Source organism: Protopterus annectens, chromosome 4.part0, assembly GCF_019279795.1.
Source record: "Protopterus annectens isolate FY-2018-M chromosome 4.part0, PAN1.0, whole genome shotgun sequence".
NCBI lineage: Eukaryota > Metazoa > Chordata > Ceratodontiformes > Protopteridae > Protopterus > Protopterus annectens.
Window position 1 is genome coordinate 214116317 of NC_056733.1, and position 25599 is coordinate 214141915.

Sequence of the window (25599 nt, forward strand, 5' to 3'; positions counted from 1 at the left end):
TGAATTTTATTTTGAGGGACTTCGTCTAATGTATGAAATAGTGTTTTTTTTTTTTTTATATCCTCGCATGGCTCTTAATAATCTTGAGCTTCTGCAGTGTGGGAGAACATGGCTTCATTAGCCAAGTTATAATTTTCCTAAACTGGGGCTGCATGGGAACCTACATACTTTGCCTCTGCATGTCATTTGAGACCCTCATAAGCAGAGTAAGAATATGTCATTCTGCAACACTAACATGTATTATCTCGCATTGTAGTTAAAGGTAGTAGCACTACAGGCATTTATTATATTTAAAATTAATAGTAATGCATTTAGTCTTATAATTTTAAGCTATGCCACTGCAGAAATTTAGATCTGATGCTGTCTCTTGCATTCCTCCTCACGAATGGTTTACAGATCTGTGCTTTTATCTGACTCTGCCACTATTCTTCAGACTTTGATGCAAGTCTCGAACTCTTCCCGCTACCCATAATACCCTACACTCTAACCGACCTCCTCAGATCTCGTTTACTGCCAGCGGTTTTGGATGTGGTCTACAGTCTTGAGCAAATTTTTGGTGTTTTTGGGGGTCTTTCTTCACCAGATAAGTAGCCTCTCTTTCTCACTTTCTCCTTTATTATCTTCCACCCCTACCTTGTGGTGTGTGTAGCATAGCAACTTTCTTTCCCTCTTTTTAAGGTTGGGTATTTTTCCCGCGCTATTTGTTTTTTTTCCGTTGGGTTTCCTTTCTTTCGTTTAGTTTTGTGCCTTTTTTCCCTTTCCCTCTGCGCTCCTGTAAAAGTGTGGTGGTTCTTTTTTGCAGGATGACCGATAAGCAATCATCTGGTATTAAATGGTGCTCGGAATGCTGACATAAGGTTTCGACATTCCGGTGCACATTATTTGTGTGTGTTGATTGTTTAGGAGCAGAGCATCTGTGGTCAGCCTGCTCTGTTTGTGACGCCTTTAATCCCAGAGCCATTGCCGACCGCAGAAACTAGCTTATTTTGAAGGGACTCTCACCTGCTTCTGCAAGGGCTCAAACCCCCTCTGAGACTTTCAGGAGCTCAGCACTCCAAGAAGCACCCTCACAAATCTTCGAGGGTGTTTTCTGAGCTGCCTGCGAAGGTTGGGAAGCTCTCTGATCCGACATCTTCGGATCAGAGGCCTACGTCGGCTCCGGATCTGAAGTGCTGTTTGGATCCATTGCAATCCGTACTCATTTCTAGCTGTCCCGAGTCTGCCACCTCCTCCTCGTCGGATCCTAAGGACTTGGATTGTACAGTGAGGGGCGTGAAGACTGGTAGAGAAGGATGAAGGCTGCCAGCCTAGTTAAATAGAATTTGATACATAATTCTGGCATTTGTAAATATAAATGTAAAACACAGGCTTGTTTCTTAAATGAAAGAAAATACTGTAAAATGTTGAACTTCAAGATTGTAGCAACATTGCCATCTGCTGTAAGGAAAACTAAGTCAAGCATTTCAAATCTTTCTTTTGAAGTTAAAATGATTTCAAATCTATCCTTTTATCTCTAGAGCTATGTGTCAGACTGTCTGGGCTAGCACATACTTTCTGTTGTTTTAACTTAAGGAATAATTACTAGAGTGTACATTTGAAATGTCTTTTATTGTTGTAGCTTTCTGAGCAGGTGTTAGCTTGCTAAATAATGTAGCCTGTTGGCCTGGGAACCTCAGGCTAAGTGTCAAAAATGATGTAATCTGGGAGGACCCAGCAGAAATGTTTGTTAGTGATTTTAAAAACTATTGCTCAGAGAGAGACTGTAAGCATTTTGATCTTGGACCTCCAACTCAGCACTGCCTATGCTCTATGTAAGTAAGTTACTTTAGAAGTATGTTTTCTTGTAGCAACAGCTAGGAATTAGAAAAGATTAGACTTCTCGACACCGTAAAAATCTACTACCAATCATGAGCGGACTGGAGTTCCGCTGTGGCGACCCCTAACCGGGAAAAGCCGAAAGTCTCGGTAGACTAAGTGTTTTTCTGTTATGTCAGAACTGTACTGAATTATTTTAAGTTTCTGTGTGATTTCTGAACTCTTGAATAGCACTGTGGTGTAGTAGTATTGTCTTGTGTTTTTAGTATTTATTAAATATTTTTAAACCCTTTTCAACTGTGGCTGGTTTATGTAGAGATAAATTAAGCTCTAGAGTACATTGCATGCTTATAAGTGATCCTGTACTAAGCCCTTCCAATAAGCCTTGATTGCTTAGTTATACTACTATTGGATAATAATATTGCACAGTAATAACTGGACACCCTTTTAAGGTCCTTTGGGTAGCTGATAATTATTAGCTGGTAGTGGCAGGAATTACTACTGTAGAGTCTGAGTATAGGGGAACAGCTGAAGAATCTGTGTCAGCCTTTCCCAGGAGTGTCTGTGAAGTTGTATAAATACTTATCTCAAAGTGTGTGTGTATCTGTGTGTGTGTGTCTGTGTGGCAGCTACTTGGGCAGGGACATGAAGCACTGGTTGGACAGAGAGGGTACTGGAGGTTAGCTTGCCAGCTAGGCTGAGATATGGACCCTATAGCTATGCCAGTGGGGAGTTTTATTGAGGACCTGGAGAGCAATGGAGCAACCAGCCCCAGACTGACTGTGATCTCTGTGTGCTCTTAAGGGAAATTGCACTTTACTGTGTGTATTTGTTATCCTTTCCTCTTATATGAGATGCCCTCTCTGGTGTTAGTGGTGAGGAATGAGGCTCCTTGATTGCTAGGCCAGGGCACGGGTGTCACAAGGGGCTGTACGCTGGTGCAGGGGATCAAGTCTACTCCTTTTTCTGGTCTTTAGCAGACTCCCTCCAGGCACGCCCAGACCTTCCTCCATGGCTTTCTCCAGGTCTTTTAGGTGTTCTTCAAAGGCCGACATGGACAGGATGATCCTAGAGTCAAATCCAGCTGGGTGTTTTTCCACCTCCGTCCACCACAGCTTCCTAGAGTCTTCCCTTATAAGTTCAGTCTCCTTATACGATCTGACCTTCAGCTTCTGAGTCTCAGAATCTTGGCCACCTTAGGGATCCAGGGTTGAGTGTACAAAGCATGCCTTCCTCCACTCCGACAGTTGCCTTGACCTCATTGGTTCTGTTGTCTTGGATCACAGTGAGTCTTGGATCCAGGAGGTCCCCATCAGATCCGGGTGGAGGGGATCGGCTCCTACCTTGTCAGACGTAGTTGAACAGATTGGGTCTGATTCTACCAGGGACCCAAGGCTGGTGGATTCTGACCCTGTCTTCTTCTGTAGCCTCGGCTGCGGTGGAATTGGGGAGGGATTCTTTGGGTCTGTCATCATTCTGAGTGGTAGAAAGAGCTTTCTCTACCCACAGGGATCTGGTCCCTTTGAACCATGATCCACCCCTTCGACTTCCCATGGATCAGAGACTTGAGTCTGTCGTTCCTTTCCCGAGTCAACTCGTCCAGACTAGTCTCCAACCTGTTCTCCCTCATGGAACCCCTCCTCTTCCGAGGCCTCTCTGGAGCACCCTGCCAGAGAGATCCCTCACAAGAGGACATGCAGAAGGAAGCACATTGACTCCTCTTCAGAGTCAGTCACTTAGGATATGGACTTTGATGAAGGGAAGGGATCCCGAGATCACCACCGCAGGATGTCTCCTTCGGAGACATTTTAGAGGTTTTGTGGCAGAGAGGTGGTTTGTCATCCCAACCTCCTTCCTCTAAGGAGTCCGTATTTTTAGAGGCCTTCGGGACGGCCCATCTACATCCTGGGTGGTTCCCCCAGTGGACGAGTTAGTGGATTTGGTGTCTAGTCGGGCCTATGAAGGAGCTGGACTCAGTCGAACTGATCCCTAAGCACCCAGACAAAATTCTGTCTCCTCCCAAGGATACACCTTATTGGAGTAAGGGTATTCCAGTTGATGCCAAGATTGTGGAGGCAGCCACCAAAAAGGAGCTAGCTGAGCTCCACTGACCATCCGTCGAACAAGGAGACCAGAGTGATGGACAGGTTTGGGAAGCGCATTTACACCTTGGCCACTTTTTCACTGAGGCCATTGAACTACCTGGCACACTTTACCCGTTTGCAGAGGGACCTGATAAAGGAGCTTTCAGACTCTCTGGCAGAGACCATGTCACTGGAGAACTTCAAGAAAGTCTCCCCACGACTGGCTACTCTTTCTTCCTTATCCAATTCATCCATGAGGCTAATTTCCCATTCCATGGAAGGTGCCTCTCTGGCAGCTGGCTCAGGCATTGCTATTCGCAGACATGCCTGGATGAGACTTTGTGATTTCACGGAGCCCTTTAAGGTGTCCTTTGTCAAAGTCCCCTTTGGTTCTTCTCTCTTTAGTCCATTGGTCAAAGAGACTCTGACTCACAGCAAACAGGAAGGTAAGACTCTGTCTGCCATCGGGATTAGGTTATCCACTGCATTGCACACCTTTTCTAGAAATTGGCGCAGTGGAAAGAAGACATTGTTCAGCAAATCCCAGGGGTCTTCTCAGGATTAATTGCAGGGACTGTTACTCCAGGGACAGAGGAGGAAGTGCCAATGAGAGACACTGCTCCAGAGGCAGAGGAGGTCTGTAAATTCAGGCTTTCAGGGAGCCCTTCTCTGATGAGCCCTTTCAGCGTTCAGCGCTACTGAAGTGTTGCCTGACTGCTCATCTCTGGAGGCAGTCAAGGGTCGCTTTTCTCTACACCCCACTGCCTGGACCGATATAACTCAAAACAAGTGGGTGGTAGAGATCATATCCAGAGGTTACACAAGTCCCTTCCACAACTCTACTTTGGAGAGCTCAAAGAGACTCCCCAACATTTCACCCAGTCAGAGGGAGTTTGCAGTAGAAGAAATTCTAAACTTCATCAAAGAGGTCCCAATTGCACAGACGATTTGGAACTTAACTCACACTTCTTTTTAGTGCCAAAGAAAACAGGGGACCTGCAACCCATTCTGGATCTGAGCAAGTTAAACTTGTTTGTAAAGAAAACAAAGTTCCGAATAGTGATGATTCAGTCCATCCTTCTGCTGCTGCAGAAGGACGATTGGATATGCTCAGTGGACTTAAAGGACGCGTACTATCACATCAAAATACACAAGCGCTCCAGGAGTCACCAGTGCTTCTGGCTGGGAGCAAGTCATTACCAGCTCAGAGCTCTGCCTTTTAGACTCATCACAACCTCTAGGATGTTTACCAAATGTATGGCAGTAATCGCAGCTCATATCAGACTGCAGGGTTTCCAGGTGTTTCCTTACTTGGACAACTGGCTGTTCACTGCCCCAACCAGGCATCGGCTCATTCAGGCCAGAGATTACTTTTTCAACCTTGGTAACCACTTGGGGATCACTGTAAATTAGCCAAGTCCAGTCTTTCCTACCTACCTATCTTGGATATGGTCAATCAGGGGGCCGTCCTTCCTCCTCATCACGTCCAATTTTTGAGAGATCGGGTGCAAACAGTATTGATTATGGATCCCCCCCCCCCCCAGCAAGGTTAATTCTTCAAGTGCTTGGTTCCATGGCAGCTGCCATTACTGTAGTTCCTCTTGCAAGATATTTTATGCAAGTCCTTCAGTGGACTTTGGCTGTTTAGTGGTCTATTCTCTGCCACCCTTTGTCTGTTCCTGTCAAACTGACCCCTGTTTGCAGAAGGCATCTTCAATTGTGGCTTTTGTTGGGCGATCTGACTCTTTGCATACCCTTCCTTCTTCCATCCCGTTCTACCACTGTTACCACAGATGCTTCCCAGCTGGGGTTGGGGGGGCATTATATGGGAAAGACTGTCCAAACCACGTGGACGGCCTTGGAGACCAGATTGCATGTCCGTGTTCTGGAGATGGGAGCTGTCCTCCTTTCGTTGCAAGCCTTTCAGGACTCTCTCCATCTAGGAACTATTGCGATTCACACAGGCAGCATGTCAGTCATGTGGTACATCAGCAAACAGGGAGGAACCCATTCTTTCCCCCTGTGCAGAGAGGCCATGAGAGTTTGGGAATGGGCAGCGTCTTCGGACTGCTTTCTTATTGCAAAACACATTCCGAGGAGATCCAGTGTTTAGGCAGATAAACTCAGCAGGTCCATTCTGACTCCTTATGAGTGGTCCCTCAATCATTCAGTAGTGGACATGATTTTCAGCCACTGGGGCCAACCTTGCTGAGACCTTTTCACTTCCCCCCCAGAACAACAAGTGCAGCAATTATTTCACTGTGATTTCCCCCTCTGAGGGAGTTCCCGAGGGATGCTCTGGTGTACAATTGATTCTCCAGTCTTCTTTATGCTTACCCTCCATTACCTCTGATGTTGACGTTTCTACGGAAAGCAAAGCATCTGAAGTCCTCGGTGATCCTCATTGCCCCCTTTTGGCCTTGTCAGATTTGGTTCCCCTTCCTGTGGTCTAATCTGAAGCATCCTCCATGGATTCTGGAACCCAAACAGGACCTCCTTTCTATCCCCATAGAGGGTTATCATCCCAGTCTGAAGTCCCTCAAATTGACCGCTTGGTTTCTCCACTTCCAGTGATCATTCAGAGGTCCAGCTTTGCTTCCCCAGTCTGAGTAATTATTTTGGCTTCTCAAAAGACAGCTACCAAAAAAGTTTATGGTAGCAAATCCAAGAGGTTTGTATTCTGGGCTTCCAAAGAAAACATTGATCCTTTTTGGCACCTATTTCTGAAGTTCTGCATTTCCTTACGTCTCTTTTTAAAGGCAGAGCTAGTTTTTCCACCATCAAACTCCAGTTAGCGGCCATTTCTTATTTTCATTCTTTCAACATTCTCAACTCCCCTTCAGCTTCCAAACTATGCAAGGCCTTTTCTGAAAGAGGTCTTCCTCTTCAGGCCTCCGGCAAAGGACCCCTCTCCACCATGGGATCTCACCATGGCTTTGCAGAGCTTAACTCGGAAACCCTTTAAATCAGCGGTTGACTGTGACCTAAAGTTTCTTTCATGGAAAACAGTTCTCCTTGTTGCCTTCACCTCAGCTAAGAGAATATTGAAAATTCAGGCCTTGTCCTCAAAGCTGCCTTACATAATTTTCCATAAGGATAGAGTTTCCCTATGTACAAACCATTCCTTTATGCCCATGGTAGCTACAGAGGCCAATTTTAATCAGAGCATCCAACTAACGGTCTTTTTTCCTAATTTCTCCAGTGATGGAGAAAGACTGTTACATTCTTTGGATGTTCACAGGCAATTACTCTTTTGCTTGCACAGAACCAAGCCCTTTCGAAAATTAGATCAGTTGTTTCCTTCTCTGCTAGCCGTCTAAGTAAGGCAGTTTCAAAAGTTACTCTTGCCAAGTGGATTACAGACTGTATCTCTTCCATCTATGACAAAAATGGTCTGTAACTACCTCGTCCTCCTAAGGCCCACTCTTGCCAGGTCTATGTCCACCTCATCTGCCTTTTCTTCCAGAGCCTCATTGGATGATATGCCGCAGCTACTTGGTCTAAGGCTCACATATTTGTATCACATTACAAAATTGGATCTTAATTCCCAGAGGAGGGCTTCAGTTGGTTCGGCTGTGCTCCAGCATATCCTTCCTTGAGACCACCCAGATGTGTAGCTGGGGACTCAACCCATTCATGAGGAGGAATGAAAGAGACAACATCAGATTTCTTAGTTATGTACTTAGCATAACTTGGTATCTGTGTTGTCTTCTTTTCATTCTTCCTCACCTTCCCACCCAGCCGTCCTCCTTCCTGGTATCCTAGAACTACTTTTTTTTTTGGGGGGGGGGGGTTGTTCTTGGTTCCCTCTTGAGTCTTTGATTATGCAGAAGTGTATATTTTTCTACCATTTTCTGTAGACTTGAGTTGCTCCTTGTCTTTTCTGTTGTGTGTGGGCAGCAAACTCGATCTGAGGAGGTCGGTTAGAGTGCAGGGTATTATGGGTAGTGAGATAAGCTCGAGGCTTGGATCATAGTCTGAAGAATAGTGGCCAAGCCAGATTGGAGCACGGATCCATAACCCATTCTTGAGTAGGAATGAAAGAAGACAACACAGATACCAAGTTATGTCCAAGTACATAACTAATAATTTTATTAATGCTACTGCTGAATTACTAGGCCGTGCTTGCATTGTTTCATTTTAACACAACAAGGGGAACTGATTACAGAGCATACTTAGTGCAGCTGCACGAAGGTAAGCAACAGATGTAGTTTTGAAGTTGCTGGCAACAAGCTTAGCTTTGAAGCTGCTGGCTTTTCTCAACAGTTTTAAGTATGCAGTGTGACAGAGAGTGATGAAGTGCATAAATCTTGTTCTTTTCTAGTAGTGTAGCTCATGAGAAAAATGCCTTCTAAATTATGCAACAACTGAATGAATCAACAGATGCAAGATATAAAATCAGAGCTTTGCAAGGCTGAGTTGTCTCTTCTTTTTTTTTTTTTTTTTTTCTTTGTTTACTGGGAAACTCTGACTAAGACAGAGCCCATTTTTTAGTGGAGGCCCAGGGAGAAATGCTCCAGACACTTGCCTTTGGAATGTGGGCGGAAACCTATGCGACACGACATGCAGGCTCCACACCCCACCCAAGAATCAAACCAGAGAACCTCTTGCTATGAGGCAACAATGTTCAGAACATTGGCTGTTCTTGTACATTCATGCCTGCCTGAAACTCGAGCAGTTTTGACATTGCTGATGGCCATCAGGGAGAGTCCTAGTCAGCAGGAGAGGAGTTTCTTTTCTTTTTAGGGGAAGCTATAATTTTTTGGAGATTAATTATGAGTACTCCATAGAATATTAGAACTGTTTTAGCTTGTTAATATTGTATAAAAATGTATTTAAGTTAGTTCTGCTGGTGTCTCATGTCTTTTAATCTGTCTGTGCAAACTGTTCTGGAATTAATTCCCTTGAATTCTAGTGAAGCCGCAGTGGTACAGCGATAGTGTTGTTGCCTCACAGCAAGAGATTCTCCTGTTCGATTCACGGCTGGAGTGCCTTCTGTGTGGAGTCTGCATGTCCTCCCCGCAGTCGATTGGCCTCCGAAAGACATGCGTGAATGGGCGTGCCTTCGCTGAAGGTTGGGCTTTGGGTTGGCAACTCGGCACTATAAGAAATCTACTGCCAATCATTAGCGGACCGGAGTTCCGCTGTGGCGAACCCTAACCAGGAACAGCCGAAAAGACAAACAACAACAACCTCAAAATTCTAGTGTTGAATTGCAATATTGCTAACTGTCATCATTGCCAGCACTTCTGCCACTTTGCGTTTCTGGGCTCATAATTGCTTGCCTTGGATTTGTCATCTCTAGATTTATGTGATGGGGCAGGCTATAGAAACGTCTATATGTCCTGGCTCAGCTAATCAGAAAGAAAACCCATAACTTTACTTGTAAGGTAGGGTTCTGCATAGCCTACTGCACCTTTGATGTGGCAGACATGATAACTGGGACTGTGGCCACCTATACATGTCTCAGTAAGACAAGCATGACCTGAGGCTGTCTTTCATGAGGAGCTATACAAGGTTATCCTGGATTCTCTGTTTAAGGACAGAATCCTCGGTTAAAAACCTTCCTCAACCTGTAAGAGCCATATCTTATTTGGCAAATGATCTCAAGAGACAGCTGAGAACTCCAAAGTGGAGTAAAAGCATTTCTGCAGTAGAGTATGTATAACAACTAAATACTTCAGCCATCCAGACTGCTTTTAAAGGTTGTCATGGAGGTACTCTGCTTGATATATAAAGGGAACATGTTCCAGATATGTTGGGCTAGGTACTTGTCATACCAGCTGGCATTAATGTGGTAAATGTTTCAGTCAACAACATGCTGGTCAGCTTTCTGTTTCCATTCGGTTTTTCTGCTGCAGCCCTCTATATGTTCATAAGTAAGTACTAGGCTAGCTGTCCTTGCAGACCATTTTAAGCATAGCCAAATTCCCTTTCAGACATGATAATCAAACTGTGTACTTTGTGATCGGGTTAAACACCTTAACCATTGTACCAACCCCCTCATGTCAGATGACAGACTGGATGTGTGGGATCTTTAGGTCTGCAGTGATCCAGGGCCCATGGAGCTTGCATAAGAAGCATCTCCACATAAATCTGCCTGAGCTAAGGGTGCCTAGTTTGATTCTTGAGGTGCTTCTAGATCCCCGGCCTCTACTTGCAAGGTGAGATAATTTGATGGTAGCAGAGCAGTGGAGCAAGAAGAGAAAGGTGTATTCAGGCAGTGTTAGGAGAGAAGTAGCAGTCCATAATTGAGAATAGGCTACCATCTGGAGGCATACTGCTGGAAGTAGTCCAAATTCCACTAGAAACAAATACAATGGTGGACACTTTTTGGGTTGTAACATGAATCAAGTGCTAGAGTGCTGGCTTCATCAGGATACTTTTCTGGCCATGCTCTTGAAGTATGGCACTCTAGAAACTGACTTTTTCAGTTTTTAGGAGAATATAGTTTGGGCCAGGCTCTCTTCTTTTCAGCAAAGAATGAAAGAGTAGGCATAGACTCATTAGTAGTGCCTGGGGAAAGTTAGGCTGCTTTTTCTATTGTATAATACCCTTCATTTCCTTGCTTGTTTAAGTTTCACACACAAAGCCCCCAACTTTTTCTTATCATCCTAGGATGGCCTGGAATAGCCTTGTAGTTTCAAGTGTTTTGGATCTGGCCCCTGTAGAGACCCATGTTCTGAGGCACTGGGTGTTAGTATAGCCATTACTTTTGTCTATAGGTTTGGAAGCTGCAGTTGCTGCTGTCCATATCTTTAGGAAGCTGACAGGAAGATGACCTGTCAGGCTGTCTACAAAGTCAAGTGGAAAAGCTTATTTGTATAGGTTAATAGATAAAGCCTATTCCTTCCCACTCCTGTAATTCTACTAGTGTGCTTGTTCTGTGTTTATCTCTTTACTGTCAAGGTTCATACCTTGGCCATTTCTGCATATGTAGATCCTACTGGAAGGCAGGACTGGGTCCAGAATAGATTGATTTTTGTTTGTTTTCAAAAATTCCTTAAAGAATTCTTTTTGCAGGATCTGAACTTCATGATTAACATTTTTGTGTGTACCCTTGAACCTGCTAGTTTGGCAGACCTGAGTTTTGCATCTGTGGGATGGGACTATGGTACTTTGACTTTGGTGTTTTCATCAAATGTTGTATTGTGCAGTGTGAACACAGAGTCATATGTATTAAGCACACCAAGTCTGAGGTCTTTCAACCCAGGAGGTAATAATTTTCCGTTTCCTCTGATGTTCAGCACTCTTACAGTTAGTATATTCAGATTCATGGGCTGTGGGAATACAGTCCTCTATATCGGGGGATGCAGAGAGACTTGCCTCCCTCTTCAGAAACATTTTTGTGTTTTTTCTAGCAGTTTTTATGCTATTACAGATTCATTTTGATTTTGTGCAGAATAATGATATGGTAGTAAATGAGTGATTATACACCTATGTCCTGTAAAATGCTTCCTGGTAGCTATCACATGAGCTCAGCAGATTTGCTAACATATCTTCCTTGTTAGGCAAATTCTCACATGGCTGTATAAAGTAGTCTCTAAGTTATTGCTTAGCAGAAATTCCTGCTATAACTAGAGTGAAATTTTAAAATGTGCAGTATTTGCAGAATGTGAGTGTGCACTGTAGTCAATGTGAATAAATACTCTCTGTAAAATGCTAATTAAAGTCATTGCTGCAGTATTTCAGTGTTAAACTTTTTTTTTCTTTTCCAGGAGACTGTGAGCAAATTGATGGCCATGTATTTTAAAGACAAGAAAACAAAAAGTAAGTTACTTAATGATCATTATCTATGACATTTCTAATTAAGGTAGCCATACTTCAAACTTCACAGTATCCGTTCATATTGGGCAGTGTTCACCAAAATTAGTGGATAAGGTGACTGGAGTGGGAATTTTTGTCTTCTTTTGTAATAAGATCCAGTCTGTTGTAGGGTGATTCCCTTTAGAGGGATATGAATTTAATCTGTGAGGTTACTTGGAGATGAACACCATGGGTGAAAAACATTTAGCTTAGTTAAGAGTCAGTGACAGGGTGTCAATATTAGATGTTCATCGTGTTTCACTGTTGCAGTCATTACACTTGGGTTATCCTGCTGGCAGGCTACCCGCAGTCAGCCCGAATTCCAAAGTCCTGGTCTGGCATCGGTTACTGTCGCCTCTTCCCTGATGTCAGTGCGCCAGGGGTATAAAAGATGCAGCCGACGCCATTTTCTTCAGTCTTTCTTGCCGCAAGGTGCCCGAAGCAAAAGCAGTTCACAAGTGCCAGTCGGCCAACTCCTGAGATTTTCGAAATCGAATTTCAGATCAGAAGTCTTCAATAAAGCTAAGTACCCCATTGGGGAAACTTTTTTCTTGCTCCAGACCAATGTCAGAAAAAGTTAACAATTGTATTTCTTGTGGAAAGCAAATACCTCATAAGGATTTCCACTCTTACTGTATTCTTTGCCTAGGCCCTGACCACAACGTTGCTAGTTGCCGGTTTTGTGCTAGATTTAACCAATGCACTATTAAGCGTCGGTACGATTTCGCTTTTCATTATTTTGGCAGAAGGTTTAACTACATAATGCTGTTGGAACAACCGACTACCGGAATTCATAAAAAAACGCAAGGATAAAGACAAGGACAAGCATCCGAGGTCCAAAACTGACGACGAAGCCTCTTCTAGGTCAGTCACCGGTTCACCGGTGCTCAGTGAGGTGCTTTCGCAGCCCCTGACTCCCACTACCTCAGAGCCACAGGCCACCTCCGACTCCCAAGTGGAGACAGCTAGGCTTCTGGATACTCAAGGTATTGGCCCTTCGGAAATTAATCCCTCAGATGGGTCCGGAGCCGCTGAGCAGGCATCGGCTTCTGAGGGTGTCTTCAGACCTACACAACTTTATATAAAGCCTACTTCAGCATCCAAGACAAAGTCTAAAACAGTTTTAAAGACAAGGAAACCAGTACAGCATTCTCCAGGACAGACTTCTATGCCTAAGAAACAGGTGCTCAAAATGGCCGAAGACCTAATTACTTTGATCAGGGGTTCCCAACCCCCTCCTGATAAGAGGCTTAGGCAAGACACTGAATATGATTCCTCTGATCAGGTTTCCATTTCCTCTAATTCCTCTTCTGATCAGAGATATTCTGTTCCTCCCTGTGAGGATTCTGATGCTGAAGATTCTATTCCTTCAGCTTCTCCTCCTGGGGACTATTCATTTGGGGAAACCCTGCATACCATGAGGGAGCATTTCCATTGGGAGAGCCAGGATTACTCCGATTCTAAGAAAAGAGAGACTTTCATTTACTTCCTCAGCACAGACCTCTTGCAATTCCCCCTGTTCTAGACATAGTAGATGATGTTTTTTCAGAGTCCGGCCTGTCTCCAGACTCTTTACCTCCTGCCCCTGTTAAGCCGGACAGATACTACAGGGTCCCAGACTCCCATTAATTTCTTTACAAAAACCCAGAAACTATCTCACAGGGTCCCAAAGGAGTCAAGGCTGCTTCTGCCAAAAAACATGTCCCCTCAGATAGAGATTCTAGGGCTTTGGACAGATGGGGAAAACAATTTACACTTCTGCTACCTTGGCTGTAAGGGCTTTAAATTGTCAGTTTCATATGCTCAAATATCAGCAATACTTAATGTCTTTGTTAAAACAAAAAATCTTGACAAATTCTGAATGTTCTGAGAACAAAGATTTGCAGGATTTATTGCATGCAGCTGAACAAGTGGGAAAACATACTTTGCAATGTGGCTATGATTCATGGAGGCCTCGTGCAGGGCTGCTGTTACAGGTTCTGTTATTAGAAGGCATGCTTGGTTAAAGGAACAGAATCTGCCTGATCATGTTAAAGCAAAATTATTGGATGCTTCTTTACAACATGATACTTTGTTTGGTGTTAAGGCAGAAGAGGTGTTGAAGAAAATGGAGGATAAGGCAAATTCTATGCAGACAGTAAAGGATTTCTTACAGGTACAGCCACCCAGATTTAGCAGGAACTAGCCCTCTAAGAATTGGTCCTTTCCAGTGTCAGACAGACCACAAAGAGGCAGATTCAGACGCCCTAGAGGCAGGCCACAACCCCAGGGCTCATACAGGCCCAAACAATGGGAGGCTTCTACCTCCAAAAGCGGAGAAGACAAATCACAGCCTTATAGAAAACAGTCCCAATGACTTCCCTCTGCCATTGCCAAGCACTTATTTTTTGGCAGCACCCTTAGGGGGAAAGCTAGCACTTTTTTTCACAAAACTGGCACAAGATCACCCAGGACAAATGGGTCTTAAATATAGTCTCTCAGGGCTACAGGTTCCACTTTCACACCCTTCCAAAGGCAAAGGGTATGCCAGACCTGCCACACAATCAATGGCAAGTGGCACAAAAACAAGTTTCATGTCTCATGGACATGGGAGCTATTCATCCAGTGCCACAACAAAAGCAGGGACAAGGATTTTACTCAAGACTTTTCTTAGTACCAAGAAAGGACAAAGCCTGGAGACCAATTCTGAACCTGTCTATTCTAAATACCTTTCTGGATGTCCCAAAATTCAAAATGTTGACTCTACAGCAGCTTCTGCCCATGCTGGATAAGAAGGCTTGGCTTGTAACTTTGGATCTCAAAGAGGCATACTTGCATGTCTCAATCAGACAATACCTCTGATTCATAGCTGGCTCAATGCACTACCAATTCTCTGCACTGCCCTTTGGCTTATCTACTGCGGCCAGGGTCTTCACAAAATGCCTGGCACCAGTAATTGCAGTTTGCAGACAAAGAGGAATTCAAATATATCCCTACTTGTACAACTGCTTTATTCAATCAAAGGACAAAGATATTCTACTACAGCATCTGGCGTTTGTAAAAAGATTACTAATTTGCCTAGGGTACACAGTAAACGAAAAGAAATCAAAACTAGTACCCTCTCAAGAGATGATATTCCTGGGTGCAAGCTTAAATACAACTGCCCAGATGGCTTATCTCATGCCAGACAAACAAAGGCATCTGACTTCTTAGTTCAAAGACATGGCAACAAAGACCCAGTTATCTGCAAGAAAAATTCTGCAGGCTCTGGGCTACATGACATCCTGCATTCTACTAATTCCATATGCAAGACTGCATATGAGGAAACTACAATGGTATCTAAAAAGTGTTTGGACTCAACATTGCCACAGCCTAGAAACAGTAATTACTCTTATTCCCTGCCTGCAACAGGAATTTCAATGGTGGGCACAGGCCTGTCACCACAACAAGGGGCAGCCATTCATCTTACCCACTGCCAGGCAGACACTAACAACAGATGCATCAAATTATGCCTGGGGGGCGCACATGGCAGGAAAATGTATTCAGGGCACATGGCCCACAAACCAAATGCATCTTCATATCAATCAAAAAGAGATGCTAGCTGTACAAAATGCCCTGACAGCCTTCAAGGGCCTACTTCGTCCAGGACAACTACTGATAAAGACGGACAATACTACAGTCGTGTGGTACATAAACAAGCAAGGGGGCACACATTCCTACCCCCTCTGCAGGCAAGCCATGACTTTGTGGAACACAGCATTGACTTATCAAGTACATCTGCAAGCACAATTCCTGCCAGGAAAGACAAATACTTTGGCAGACGAACTAAGCAGAAACCTCATGGATCCTCACGAGTGGAAACTAGATCCACAAATCGTCAACATGATAACAGGGAAATGGGGATGCCCAAACATAGATCTATTCGCCTCCCCTCACAACTGCCAGCTACAGAGATTCTGCACTCTGACTTATCACAAGCAAGCATGGAAAGTGGACGCCCTTTCATTCAGCTGGATAGCCCTTACAGAATATGCCTTCCCTCCTCTGCAAGGTACTCCTAAAGGTCAGACAAGAGAAGCTAAAAATGATACTGATTGCCCCAGACTGGCCACGCTAGCACTGGTACCCAATCCTAAAGAGCTTGTCTCAAGGCCCAGCCTGGACATTGCCTCGAATACCTCATTTGCTGACCCAACAGAACAATCAGATCCTGCACAACCAACTCAGAACCCTAAATCTGGCTGCATGGCGGAATATGTAATCATTCAGAACACACCTCTCTCTAAAGCAGTTATGGATGTTATTTTGGAGGCCAAGAGGCCTAGCACCAGAAAAACTTATGCAGAAAAATGGAAGAGATTCTGTGCTTGGAACCAAGCGCAAATAATTGACTCGCTTGTACCAAATATTCCTCAGATTTTGCAATACCTAACTGAGATGGTGGACAAAGGCCTATCCTTCTCATCAATTAAGATCCATGCCTCTGCCATTTAAGCTCATTACAATACGGACCCACCTATTGTTTCTCATCCATTGCTAAAACAGTTTCTCAGAGGGGCCAAAAACATAAGACCTCCAAGGAGAGCTCCAGTGCCTACATGGGACCTCAATTTTGTCTTGGAAAGACTCGCACTGCTTCCTTTTGAACCAGCCAATACAGCAGAGATAAAATACTTGTCATGGAAAACCGCTGTTCTCCTAGCAATAACTTCAGCAAGAAGAGTCTGAGTTACAGGCACTAATGGCTGTGGAACCTTTTATTATTTTCCATCAGGACAGGGTTTCTCTAAGGACAAACCCGACATTTATGCCTAAGATAGTGTCCAGCGTGGCTCTTAACCAAACCATACATTTGCCTACCTTTTATCCAAACCCACAGAATAAGGGGGAGAGACTTCTGCGTACTTTGGACATACACAGACAGCTACGCTTTTACTTGGACAAGACTAAAGCCTTCAGAAAGACTGAGCAACTCTTAGTGGCATATGCTGCAGGTTCCCAAGGAAAAGCCATTTCAAAGCAGACTATTTCAAAATGGATAGGCCACTGCATTAATTTCTGCTATTCACAACATGGCAAATCCGTGCCCAAGGACATTAGGCCACATTCTACCAGAGCAGCAGCCACTTCAGCAGCCTTCCTCAGAGGAGTGTCAACCAAGGATATTTTGGAAGCTGCAACATGGACTTTTACAAAGCACTACCATTTACCTCTCTACTCTAAATCCAGAGCAGGCTTTGCCACTGCAGTTCTGCAGGGCCTCATAGCCACTCCAAACTCTATTTAGGCCCAGCCACTCAACCTCAGCTTTGGGATTCAACCCTAGTGTAATGACTGCAACAGTGAAACACGAACATAGTACAGTTGTGTACCTACCATAAATGTAGATGTTCAAGTGTATTCACTGTTGCAGTCCAGGTTACCCTCCCACCATCCCCCTTTTTCTTTGCTGGGACTTATCTGTACCTCTCTATTCTATACAACCTATGTGGTGTATTTGCTTGTAGATGAAGGTTATGTGCATGCTTTTTTATGACCATAATTTTTACAGCCTACCCTTTTGGGGGCACCTGACATCTGTGGCAAGAAAAACTGAAGAAAATGACGCCGGACCAGGACTTTGGAATTTGGGCCGACTGCGAGTAGCCTGCCAGCAGGATAACCCAAGTGTAATGACTGCAACAGTGAATACACTCGAACATCTACATTTATGGTAGGTACACAACTGTACTTACTCCGTAATTATTAAACAGTTGTATTTTATTAAAGAAGTCAGTGTGCCAGTAGTGCCCTTTAATAGTATCTAAGGTGATGGACTGAAGTGGGAGACCACTATGAGCCTTAATTCTACATGACTACTGAGTAACCCCTTGCATAGTAGTCATTTTGGATCATAGTAATAGGTTTGCAGGTTTGTAGGTGATTACTGGGCTAATGACCCTAAAGGGCATTTTTAAACCTAGCCATGCTTCCCAAATTTATTTGACAGGTTATGATACCAGTCGTTTTATAGGGAGTATGGCTTGGGTATGAGTAGTTAAGCATCTACAAACTTTGTCTTTCTAATAAGGATATAGGCGGCAGATAAAGGGGTACATTTCCAATTGCATATCCACTGAATCAAGCTGTGTTTAAATAAATGTAAGGAGGAACTCTGCTTTACATGGACTGTTGCTTATTGCAGAGAAGGGGTAGTCTCTGAGACACATGCCTGTCCCACTGACATGTCTTATTTATGTTGTAGACAATCAGGTGTTTCTGATGATACTTGTTTTACGGATGTGCAACAGGTCTATAAGGGCTAGATCAGAGGTTGCTTTGAAGGTCAGGCATAGATTGCCTTTCAGGCAGTCTGTAGGAGATATTAGTCTTTGCGGTATTGTACAATGATGAGGCTTTGTGGTGATATCTGTAAGATATGTTTTCTACACCAGTATTATTTTTGTGAGGAACCTCTGTGGATGCTCCAGTTGTTGTATATCCCTGGTCAGGTACATACCGGAGGGAGGGGGGGGTTGTACTCAATGACTGGCCTGATGAGGGCCAAGTATAAAAGAACAGTTGCATCATTGGGCCTAGATGCCATACCTTTGCTTATAAGTTGTGCAACACAGAATGATTTCCTTACTACAATGGACACATGATGGTCAAAGGCCAAGTTTCTTTCTACATGCGTTACAAAATCCCTGACCACAGGGTCAACTCTTAGGGATGTATCATTAATGCGGTAATTTCCAGAGGCAGTCTTCTTTCTAAAATATGTTGTTATGCATTTTTTGGCTTTGCGTTTTAGACAGTAACTGAGGCACAAGTTATTAGTCTTAAGTCAGGTTTTCTTGGAGGATGTTTGTGCCTTTGAAGGATTCTATGACTGCACCTAGCTTGCAGTCATCTACGAACTTGGTCAGCCAGAGGCCTTTGATGTTGATCTTGACCTCAGAGAAGTAGATGCAACAAAGAGCATCCCCAGTACTGATCCCTGGGGACTTCGCCAGTTACCGGGCATCCTGTGTTATACCAGTGAGCCAAGTGGCTATACAGTAGGTGACATATAGGTTTATACATAGTTTCGTGAGCTTGTCTATAGTGTCCGAGTAGGGTATTATGTCGAATGCTTTGGCCCGACTGAGGCAGGCAGTATGCACCGTTTTGCTATCATCCTTTGCTTTGGTGACCTTGTTGAAGAAATCCACCAGGCAGAGTAGACATTATCTGCCCTTGACTAAACCACTCTGCATTCAGATTCAGTATCTGAAGGTTCCCTATGTCATTGTTTTTCATGTCCACAATTTTTTTTTTCCGTGGCCTTGCGTATGAACCTAGTCAGACTTATGGGTTGGTAGTTTTCCAGGTCCATGGATGACATACTTGTATGGAGGGATAACAGTTGCAGTCCTGCATTCACTTGACATGAAGCCTATTGTGAGGGTACAACTAAATGGTGCTTCTAGTGGGCCCAACAGGTTATGTTTCATGATATTAAGGATATATTATCAGGTTCCATCGATGCAGTGTTTTTGATTTTGGAGAGTGCATTAAGGACCTGTTCCTTAGTGGTAATTGGAGGAGCTATGGTTAATGTTGGAGATGAATTTATTGGCCAGTAGATTTGCTGTATCCTTCAGGTCAGATAGGTGGCTCCATTTACAATTAGTTTGGCACATCATTGTGTATTGCCTTTGAGGTTTCAGACGTAGCTGAAGAATGCTTTGTGGTTGGCCTTAGCCTGGGAAGCTACGTCTACCTCAAGTTTGGCTTTGGTAGAGTTAATTGGTCCCCTGAGTTGTGTATTTAGCTTGATGAGGGTGTTGTTACCTTACCAGACATTGCATTTTGTGTTTTTGATCATGATTTTTTTTTTTTGTTACACAACCTATTAATGTTGTGGTTCTACCTAGGTGGCTTGTTTTTAGAAGTAGTCCTGTGTTTATTTCAGGCAAGTACTGCTGCCTGTATGCAGCTGTTTACATGATTGCAAAGGACTTTAGTGAATGACTCCATATAGGCAGTGGTGTTTCCTGGGATTGAGGGGAATTTAAATTTTGCCAGGGTCTTACTTAAAAGTAGGAAGTTCCCCCATTTTCTTGAGGACTGGATCAAGGATGTTGGCTTCCCAAGTGAGCATATGGACTAGTTGGTCTAGGACGTTTGTGTTGACAAAGTCTAAGAATCTTTGAGAGTGCAAGTTTGAGGTTGTGTATGATTCTGAGTGTGCAGTGGAGTAGTTGAAGTCACCCATAATAATGGTGATGGGTAGAATGAAGAGTGATATACGTTCATTTAAGTAAGTGGCATGTATTTCCTTGGTCATTGAGGGGGACATATAGCTTGCAAATCTATGGTATGGGACTTAATTATGATGATTTGTACTTTGAGAACCTAAAGTACGCCATACTGCTTGATGTGCCTTGAGGTGTGACTATTTTTACTGTAAATTGAGAAACCTCCACCTTTTGACTCCTTCTTTTACATAGCTGTCCTAAATTTGTAGGGATTATAGCCCTGCATTGCCGAGATGATGTCTGTGTCATTAAATCATGTCTCGGTGGCTGCATAGATGTCTGTATTCTCCAGGGTGAGGAGGCCTTTTAGGGAGTGGAGTTTTTTGTTTATACTTCTATCATTGAGCAGTATCACCTTTATATTGTTATGTGTTGGTTTAGCCATATCAAATGGTTTATCAGGTTGGCAATGTCTCAAAAAGGATCTGATGTCCGTTTCATTCATTCTTCAACTGATGGTTATCTGATCCAACCTCAGATCTGACTTAGTCGCATACAGTAGACTTTCGGATCCAACTCACAAGCTCTTCCTTCTACTCGTAATGCCCCGGTCAACTAGCAGTACCTCAAATCGAGTTTGCTGCCTTATACATTCTAAGATTGTGCAAGAAGAAAAGAACAGCAGAGCTGGAGCCCAAACCTGAAACAAAGGGTTCCACAGTATCCACAAGGTCGCTCCAGCAGATGAAAGGAAGGGGGAGGGAGTTGAGAAAGAATGAAAATGGACAAAACAGATGCATAGTTATGGTGAGTAAATAACTTTAATGTCTAATGTCCTTTTCATTCATTCCTCAACTGATTGGGTAGAGTGCCCAGATGCATAACTCTTGGGTTCCCCTCATGGAAGGATGTTCTCAAAATAAGCTCTGCTTCTGGAGTTCATACATATATATTGTGATGAGCAATAAAGGTATGAGGTTTAGACCAGGTAGCTGCTGCACAAACGTCATCAAAGGAAGTTGTAGACCAAAAGACAAAAGAGGTTGCCGTGGATCTAGTAGAATCTGCTTTAGGAGGATTTGATAGGGAGAGGCCTTGCAGAGTATAAATAAAAGAAATGCAGTCAGTAATCCATTTGGCCAGGGTAACTTAAAAAATTGGTAATCCCAATCTGTTTGGGGAGAAGGAAACAAATATCTGTTCCAACTTCCTGAAATCTTTTGTTCTGTGGAGATAAAAAACATAGTGGTCTATGTTCATCTAAAAGACATAGCATATACTCTCCGTTATTAGAAAAAATAGAGAAGAAAACAGGCAAATCAATTGTTTGATTGATATTCAGTTCAGATGCTACCTTCGGTAAGAATGTTGGATTTTCCTGGAAAAGTGGCTCTGTTTTGTGAAAAATAATGTAAGGGGATTTGGAAGATATAGCCTGGAGTTCAGAAATTCACATTGCTGATGTAATAGCTACTAGGAATGCTGTTTTCCAAGACAAAAATTTTAAATCAGGCTAGGTTGATGGTTCAAAGGTATGTTAGGTCAACCTTTGGAGCATGACTGTTAAATCCCAAGGGGCTGACAAGTCTTTCACAGGAGGCCTAAGTAAGAAGGCGTCTTTTAGGAAAGCCTTACACAATTTGGTAGAAGTTAAGGAGGAAGTATTTTCTTTTGAGTGAAGATTAGATGTAGCTGCTAATTATACTTTGGTAGAATAACTAGCACCTTCTTGAAAAATAGATGTAAAAATTCTAGAACCACAGATATAGGAGCAGTGAAAGGATCAGTTTCCTTCTAAAGAGTCCAGCTTGATAATCTTTTCCATTTACTCCTGTAAATCTTCCTTGTAGAAGCTTTCTAGGAAGATAGAAATATTCATTGGACTGGGGAGGAAAACCTGGGCTGTCTAGCTATCACTGGAATTGGAGAAACTATGTGGTCAGTTTGAGGCCTGGAATATCGGGATGCTTCATCCTGGAGAGATGCGAGAGAAGGTCTGGACTGCGGTCCAGTGTCCATGAAGAAAAATCGAAGATGAGACCAAAGGAAAGGGAACCACACTTGCCGAGGTTAATAGGGGGCAATGAAGATAGCTGAACTCTTGAATCAAAGTGCTTTCTGTAAGAATTTTGGAACCAGAAGTAATGGGGAATAAGCATAAAGGAGACTTGAGGGCCAAACATGGACTACAGCATATCTCAGTGACTCCCCCTGAGGGGGATTAAAGCAAAAAACCTGCTGCACTTATTGTGGGGAGATGCAAAGAGATTGCAGCAAGGTTGACCCCAACAACAGAAAATCCTCTTTGCCAATGATTGAGAGACCACTCGTGAGGCATCAGGATAGACCTGCTAACTTTTTTCAGTAGTAAGTTGGATTTTCCTGGTATGTGTATTGCCATACAAAGCGGTTGCAGGAGGTCATTCACCGTCACACTCTCACTGATCCTCGACAAAGGGGATATGATCGGGTTCCCCCTGCTTCTTGATGTAGCAAACCACAGACATGTTGTTGATTTGTTTCACAATGGTCCCCAGAGGAAGAACATCTTGAAAGGCCTGCAATGCTAGTAGGACCGCTGTCATGTCTAGAACACTGATATGCGAATTGGTCTCTTGGGAGGACCACATGCCTTTGACTGTCCGTCCCAAGAAATGCCCCTCCACCCCATTTGGAAAGAGTGGCTACTAAAGGGAGCAGAATAAAAGGCTAGCCAAGGTAAACTTCGTCTGACTGAATCTACAAATGAAGATGATCCTTGCAGACTCGAGTGAGTTTGACTGAAAAAGACAAGGATGATTCAGAATAGACCACTAAACAGCTAGAGTCCATTGGAGAACACGCATGCAAAAACAGGCCATTGGAAGATTATGGCCACTCTCATTGAACCTAGAGCCTGAAGGACAAGTCTGGCTGGAGTAAAAGGAACAAGAATTTGTTGTACCTGAAACTTGATTGTGTTCACATGATATAGAGGAAAAGAGGTTGTCTTACTTACTGCGTTTAACTGAGCACCTGTGAACTCCAGACTCTGTACAAATTATGGATGAGATTTGGCGGTGTTGATTGAAATGCCTAGCCTTTCACAAAGTTGTAGCAAATAGTCCCTGAATTGCTGTAGGAGATGCTTGGTTGGGGCAGTGAGGAGCCAGTTGTCTAGATATGAAAATACTCAGAATCCCAGCAGTCCCAAGTGAGCTGCCACTAATGCCATATATTTGGTATACTCCCTGGGGGCTGTGGTGAGACCAAAGGACTGGGCTCTGAACTGATGCTGACTGGCCCCCAGCTGAAAGGACAGAAATCTTTGGGATTGTATGTTCCTCTTGATATAATGGTACGTGTCCTGAAGATTGAGCACATCCAGTCATCCTTGCATAGAAAAGTAGAATGGACTGAATCATGACCATTCGGAAGTTTGACTTCACAGATTGGTTCAGAATTGGTCTGTGGTCCTTAGTCTTGTTTGGCACTAAAAAGAACCTTGAGTAAGTTCTGAATCCTTTTTGGACTTGTGTGATATCCTGGAGGACTCTCTTGACTACCAGCTTTTGAATCTCTTGAGCTGCAGTTTCTCCATGATTGGGCGGAATGTCAGGAAGCCTTCGTTTTTGGTTGGGAGGAGAATTTGGAAAAATGGTATGAAAATAACCTCTGTATATTATATTTAGCTTCCAATAATATTTTGTTATAGAAACCCAGGTGTGTGGCTGCAAAGACAAGCACCCCCAACTGTCTCCAGAGGTGGGCAGCCAGGCAACACTTCAGGAGCACTGAAAGGGTTTATCTGGACAGGTATCTCAGAAACTCTGGTCATGAAAGCCTCCTCTGCTGTGAAGATGGCGTCTTCCATTTGAACTACCTCCTCTGCCTCTGGAGTAGTTGTCCCCATGTGAATCCTGGAAAGGTCCCTGGGACTTGCAGAACCACATTTTCTTCCCTCCTGTTTGATTCTGGAAAAGGATCATTGTGGAGTAGAAAAGCATATTCCTACAGCAGACAGGGTCTTTCCATCTTGTTAACTCTAGGAAAGTGCTTCTTTCACAGTAGGGCCAAACAAAGACAGCCCATCAAAAGGAGCATTGATGAAAGAAAACTTTGAAAGGCTCCACAAAGTCACATAAATGAATCCAGGCATGTTTCCTAATGGATATGCCTGAACTGGCAGAAGCATGAGATATTAACCTCATGGACGCTTTGGAAATGGATAATAGAGTAGCCAGCTGTGAAGAGAATCTCTTGTAGTTCTCCACGGACATGGACTCTGAGAAGGATTTGGAGAGTTCCTTGGTCAAATCCCACTGTAGTTGTGTGGGAGTATGCTAAGTAATTCAGGGACCTCAAGGCAAAGGTTGCTGAAGTAACAAATGCACTTTCCAAACATGCCCAGCACTTTGAACTCTGTATTAGGGGGATGGACTGAGGAGCCCTGCTCTGCTAGCTCCTTTTTAGTGGCTGCCGTCACTACATTGGAGCAAAAGAGTCCCTGTTAACTCTACGGTAATCTAGCCTTTGGTGGTGCCAAAATTTAAACTGAGCATCTGGGTATGGGTTCATCTAAATCTGGTTCCTTCCATGCCTGGGGGAAGATTAAATTGATAAACTCATCTACTGGGGGAGTCACCTAAGATGTAGATGGCCCAGACCCAAAAGCTTCCAGAAAAACCTGATTCCTCTAGGGAGGGAGCATCTGAAGACCATCCACATTTTTATTTAAGGATTTCTAGGATGTCTCCAAATGAGATGTCATCCAGAGGAGATCTGGGGGACCCTTTCCCTTCACCAAAGTCCATGTCTTCAGTGAGAGATTTCAAAGGGGAAGCTGTTTCTCTTTTTGCACATTCTTTTTCGGAGAACATCTTCAATGGAATGGTCTGGAGAGGTATCTGAAGAGATGGGAAGTTCCTCAATGGGGACTGTCAGGATGCAAGATTGTACTGGCTGTCCCTGTGAAGGAGGTTTGAGAGGATCAGATCTTGGACCTGAAGGAAGATGCAATGTAGGATCCAAGGATGAGTGAGTAAATGAATCTGTCAGTTGAGAGAAAGCCCTTTGCACTACCTCGATGGCAGATGGATCGGGAGAAACCGTGGCTGGTTATAGTGGAGCTAAAACCTCTGAAACTGCCAAGCATCAACCCTGCCTGAATCCATGCCTTGAGGAAGGAGTCTGACCCAAGTTGTCCAACGCCAAAGCTCCAAGGAACAAGGATGACTCTGATAGCATCAGAGTGGAATCCAGCCCCCCAAATCTGACACTGGCGCTTTGGCTTCTAGACTTGCCCCAATCCAAAGGAACTGGAGTGGAACTAGTCAGGGAAACCATCGGAGACAAAGACCTAGTCGTCTTTGGATCTAACACCAACACTCTCAGGAGTCTTGGATCTCCGGGGTCTGAAACCATGGGATGAGTCAGAGAAGGAGAGATCACTATGTGAGAAGTGGAAGGGCAGCTCATGGATCCGATGAGGGAAGGAGCCACAAGAACCCCCATCTGAATCTGAGCTCTGAGGAATTTTCTCATCATGCTATCCTCATTGGCTTCTGACTGACTTCTGGAGGACCTAATGGAAGAGGTCATAGGAGGTTACTAGGCTATTGACCCATGGGTCGTTTTAAGCCTAGCCTATTACACCCATTATATTTCAAGAGAAAAAGTCTAGTCAATGCCCAAGATTATTATTAGTAATGGCT

General features: G+C 43.8%; 1 protein-coding gene across 1 annotated transcript in view; it reads left to right on the forward strand.

Annotated features, from left to right (window-relative positions):
- Window positions 1-25599, forward strand: part of CENPX (centromere protein X) — a 940759-nt gene that overhangs the window by 146258 nt on the left and 768902 nt on the right. Inside the window, exon 2 of the mRNA XM_044068219.1 lies at window positions 11618-11669. Coding sequence (XP_043924154.1) covers window positions 11618-11669 — 52 coding nt within the window. The remainder of the gene's footprint in view (window positions 1-11617; window positions 11670-25599) is intronic.